The sequence below is a fragment of the Ipomoea nil genome, unplaced genomic scaffold (assembly GCF_001879475.1).
Source record: "Ipomoea nil cultivar Tokyo-kokei standard unplaced genomic scaffold, Asagao_1.1 scaffold1474, whole genome shotgun sequence".
Lineage (NCBI taxonomy): Eukaryota > Viridiplantae > Streptophyta > Magnoliopsida > Solanales > Convolvulaceae > Ipomoea > Ipomoea nil.
Genome location: NW_017617902.1, coordinates 234456 through 239614, shown reverse-complemented (window position 1 = coordinate 239614; position 5159 = coordinate 234456). Strand labels below are relative to the sequence as shown.

Here is a 5159-nt window from a genome sequence, read left to right as displayed (position 1 = left end):
TAGATTACAAAGACCTTACTAGCTGCTACTAAGGATAAGTACATTAGGTACTCTTGCTAATACAGCTTCCAAAAAACCAATCACAAAATAGGAAAATAGACTATATCTATTTTCTAAGAGTACATTGTAGCTTAAGCAATTTTCTAGCCTTAAACACCAAAAAGGAATAGCAAAAAACAGCAGTCAGTCAACACTTAGTACTTCAACATTACATTTAAAAAGATAGAATAACCTATTACTTTTCTTCCTTAACCACCACTTCCTTACCCTTCTTTGAAGCCCCAACATCCACAAAGTCTTTAAATAAAGACCTCTTAAGAGGCAAAACAGCACCACTAACACCTACACCAGGTTCAATGTCATCTAAGCCACGAAACTTGTCCACCTTGACACCTTGAGAACCACCATCCACCTCAACACATTCTTCATTATCAGTACCAAAGCATTCCTGTAAGAAATAACATTAGAGCCAATGAATAAGACCATAGTGGCAAAGTTAACCAAGTAATGATAGAAGAATATACCTCAGAACTGACATCACCATCCTCATCCTCATCCAGAAAACCACCTACATCACTTGGACCAATGGTTGGTTGTGAAATGCCAGTTGATAGACTTGAGCAGTACTGTGTAAGAGATGCTTCATCCTTGCAAATCCTAAGTACTGTGAATGCGGAATAGTAACTCTCAACCTGCTCTTTCTTCATAGCAATCCGAAACAACATTGACATGCCACGCAAGCACCCTAACTCAGATGGAATACAGCCATTCCCCTACAAAGTTTTAAAAACAGAAAACACATGCACAACCTATTTAGTGAATTCACCATTTAAGCACATAGGTATGTGACATAGAAATACCTACCACTGCATACTTAGCCTTTAATTCACCAGCTGACAAACCAACCAATTCCGCACATTCACGATCCCACATCAGCATAGGAGCATCCCCAGTATGATCAGCAACACGGACAATAAGCCTATACCTCACAACTCCCTCATGCCAATAACTCTTACACCCAGCATAATACATCATACCACCATCAGAAGCAAGCTTTTTCTTGCAAGAATTACTCTTGCAAGAAATGTAATACCAGTCACTTAAACTTTCTACATCAACAATTATACCTGACACCCAATACTCCCCTAGCTGCAAGTAAGATTGAGTTAAATAAATAAAGTAGGAAAGAAAGGCCAGTAGAGAATACAAAAAAAAAAAAAAAAAAAAAAAAAAAAAAAAGATACCTGTGTTTTGGAGTATATATCTTGAATATAACTGACCAACACATTTTTAGGATGCACAGCAATGCCGAAACTACCATCAGACAATTTGGTTTCAGAATCTATACACCGTAAAGGTGTATGATTACTGGTAAAGCTAATAATAGAGAACATGTAAATAAAAATTAGTAACACACAATTGAGTTATTAAGCAGAACACTAAAAATAGATTAGAAAAACTAACATGCTCCTTAACTCACGGAATTCTTTGCATGAGTGTGTGAAAAACAGTTGAGTAGCATCAAATGAACTGCAAATGCGCACTTCACCATCTGAAAAATAAAAGTAGTGAATAGGACATAAATTTGACTGCAAAATGACTGGTTTTGCCTATTTATTCAAAACTATTTATTTCCAACTGTTTTGGGCATATTATAAATGACTGTTTACTTATGTATCACTGTTTATTAATGGTTGTTTACTAATGACTGCAATAGTCTCATGTGCTTGTTTTTTTTTTTTTTTAAATATTCAGAGCCAATTTTCATTTAGTTTACTCATTAGAGATTACTAATAATTACCAAAAACATAGAAGAAGTAAATAGAGATATAACTCACTGTCCATGAATTTACCGAAGCACTTCGGTTCGGTTCGATCCCAAACCGAAAGACCGATCGGTCTATGGTTTGGCTAACCCGATCGGTTCAGGTTTTACCCGAACCGAAGAACCGATCGGTTTTTTTTTTTTTTTAATAACTATATACAATATACTTAAATGTCTTAAGTGAGGTTTGAACCCTTAACCACCAAGTTTAAAGTTAAGAGCTTTACCCATTAAGCTAAAGGCACATTTGTGTTAATGTTTACATTTGTATATTAATAAAGGTATATATTGTTTTATTAAATGTTGTAAACTTCAATTGTAATAGACAAAATTATCCCTAATACATTATTGTTAGACTAAAATACCCTTATACTGTTATAACACCGTTATTATTTAATTCTAAAACTTTCATAATTCTATCATTATTATCATACACCTATTTCTAATTATCTATGATATCTTTTTCCTATTCTTTAGTTATCATTTTATTAAAATTATTATATAATTAGTTTAATTGTTGATTATATTTTAATTAAATTTCTATGAATAGTAAATTATATATGTGTGTATATATATATAGGCACGCACACGCACCAATATATGTGACCGGTTACTAGTTAGTATTATATATATTTTATTTATTTATTGTAAAAACAAAGTATAAATTATATCAAAATTGTTTACATTATTAATAAACAAAATATCAATTTTGTTCATATCTATAGTTTTCAAATACGATGATTAAAATTTACTAATTTAAGGATTTTGCGAAATATAATTTGAACTATAATTTGTAATTATTTGCATTTATCAATTTTTTAATGTTGGGCATAAATTTTCGCGCATCACTCGTACAAAATGCTAGTATTATATATACATATTATAATAATTAATAATTTTAACTCCTCAAGTATTCATATATCAACTCTAAGTCGTAAGTCTCAACATTTGGCATTTTAATAATTCTTATTTTTCAAATATTAACTATAGATGGATGATTCTTTATATTGTCATCAACAAAACACTTCAAGTGGCACTCCAAGTGAGCCAACTGAACAATCGGACAAGTAAAAAAGGAAACGTTTATTTAGTGGACTTCTACCAAAATCGAACCGAATACCGAACCGAAACCGAAACCGAACCGAACCGAACTTTTCAAACCGAAACTGAAACCGAACTCTATTTTAAACCGAATGGTTTAATTTTTTTAAAACCGAAACCGAAAAAAACCGAACCGAAATCCGAAGTGCCCAGCCCTAATAACATATCAATACATATATCAATTCAGATCTCTTTCTACTTTGGCGTTTCATCTTCCGAGGCACACCCATTTGTTCTATCCCTTTTAGAACTCCATGTATACATAATCCTTCTATAAATACTACAGTACAGCATCAACGCAAGTCACCATCTTCTTCTTCGTTTACTTTCATCTTTCAGAAATCAGTGAGATGAAATTTTATTGTGTGCATAGATATGAAATCTGAGATAGAAGAGGTAGCGGTAAAGTGTCTCTTCCATGAACAAGAAGTATGCATTTAAATACAGTAGATAAATTATTCAACCATCTGAGCACTACCATTTTACGTTTTTTTTTCAACACAATATATTGTTTATTTCCTTTTTAATATTGCGGGGAAATTTTGTTCATGCTCATGTTTCAAGGGAGCATTTAAAGGCCTTCTAGGCTTATTCATTCTGTTCATGCTCATGTTATGAAGATACCGTTAGAAATTATTCTTCACCAACTTATGTAGTAGATAGAGTTGGAAATTATTGTAGTTTTTGTTTTGTTTTTGTTTTTTGTTTTTTGTTTTTTGTTTTTTTTTAGCTAGAAACAAGCTACCTAGCAGGGTAACATGTACCAGTGAACATGTTGAAGACTATTCTTATCTTTCAATGCAAAATAATGACAATGAATAGTCATTAACGGTATTCAGGAACCAAGTTGCAGGAACAAAAAAAAAAAAAAGAGATTACCTGTTTATTGGAGTATATATCTTGAATAGAACTGACCAACACATTTTTAGGATGCACAGCAATGCCGAAACTACTATCAGACAATTTGGTTTCAGAATCTATACACCGTAAAGGTGTATGATTACTGGTAAAGCTAATAATAGAGAACATGTAAATAAAAATTAGTAACACACAATTGAGTTATTAAGCAGAACACTAAAATAGATTAGAAAAACTAACATGCTCCTTAACTCACGGAATTCTTTGCATGAGTGTGTGAAAAACAGTTGAGTAGCATCAAATGAACGGCAAATGCGCGCTTCACCATCTGAAAAATAAAAGTAGTGAATAGGACATAATTTTGACTGCAAAATGACTGGTTTTGCCTATTTATTCAAAACTATTTATTTCCAACTGTTTTGGGCATATTATAAATGACTGTTTACTTATGTATCACTGTTTATTAATGGCTGTTTACTAATGACTGCCATAGTCTCATGTGCTTGTTTTTTTGTTTTTTTTTTTAAATATTCAGAGCCAGTTTTCATTTAGTTTACTCATTAGTAATTACTAATAACTATTACTAATAATGTAAAATAGAGGGAAATGGATAAACCAAAAACATAGAAGAAGTAAATAGAGATATAACTCACTGTCCATGAATTTAGCTCTGCAGAGCTGAATCAACAGTATAACTGGATCCTTAGCAACTGAGTTGAAGTATGGAATTAGTTGATCCACACGCTCATCCCACAATGTACACTTAATTTGCCTCTGACTACATACCATTTTAAAACCAGCAGAAAAAGCATAAGATAGAAGTTTCAAATCAAAATTAGAGAGACAAATCAGAATTAGAATTCATACCTAGAATCTTCAAGCACAAAGTCAATTAGTCTAGCCTTCTTCCCTGCTATTAGTTTCTCCAATGGAGAATATATCTCCACAATACGACCAAAGACATCTGAATTTAGAAAAAATAGCATAGTAGTTAAATAAAACATAACATCACAATAGAGGTAATAAATCATATTGACTTTAGAATATATATTTTTTTTAATATAACCTATCAAGACTTTCTCATCAATTCCCTGTTTTGAAAGTATGCCTTCAAAACTCTTGAAGCGAAACATTGTTTTGGGGAAATTCACACGCTTATATTCCTTCACAAGTGTATCATGTTTGATCTTCATCATGTAACGATGAGGGCTTGTTTTATACTTGAAGAAGTTAGTGATGCATAGGAAGTTTCTAATGCCATACACTTTACCCTCCTTGAATATGTTCTTATATTTTGCCACAACATCCTTAGGTATATGGACATGGATGAACAGACCCTGTATTTAGAACAAAAGTGGTAAACAACAACGTTAGA

At 32.2% G+C, this 5159-nt stretch overlaps 1 protein-coding gene and 1 long non-coding RNA gene across 2 annotated transcripts; both read right to left on the bottom strand.

Annotated features, from left to right (window-relative positions):
• Window positions 1-235: 235 nt before the first annotated feature.
• Window positions 236-1394, bottom strand: LOC109188700. The gene is made up of 4 exons (XM_019339329.1): window positions 1245-1394; window positions 865-1149; window positions 525-773; window positions 236-448 (listed from the first exon to the last, which is right to left on the bottom strand). The coding sequence occupies exons 1-4, from the start codon at window positions 1392-1394 to the stop codon at window positions 236-238; spliced, it is 897 nt and encodes a 298-aa protein (XP_019194874.1).
• A 92-nt stretch (window positions 1395-1486) lies between these two features.
• Window positions 1487-5159, bottom strand: LOC109188726. The gene is made up of 3 exons (XR_002055485.1): window positions 5148-5159; window positions 4438-4486; window positions 1487-1552 (listed from the first exon to the last, which is right to left on the bottom strand). It is a non-coding gene; the product is annotated as an uncharacterized LOC109188726 (long non-coding RNA).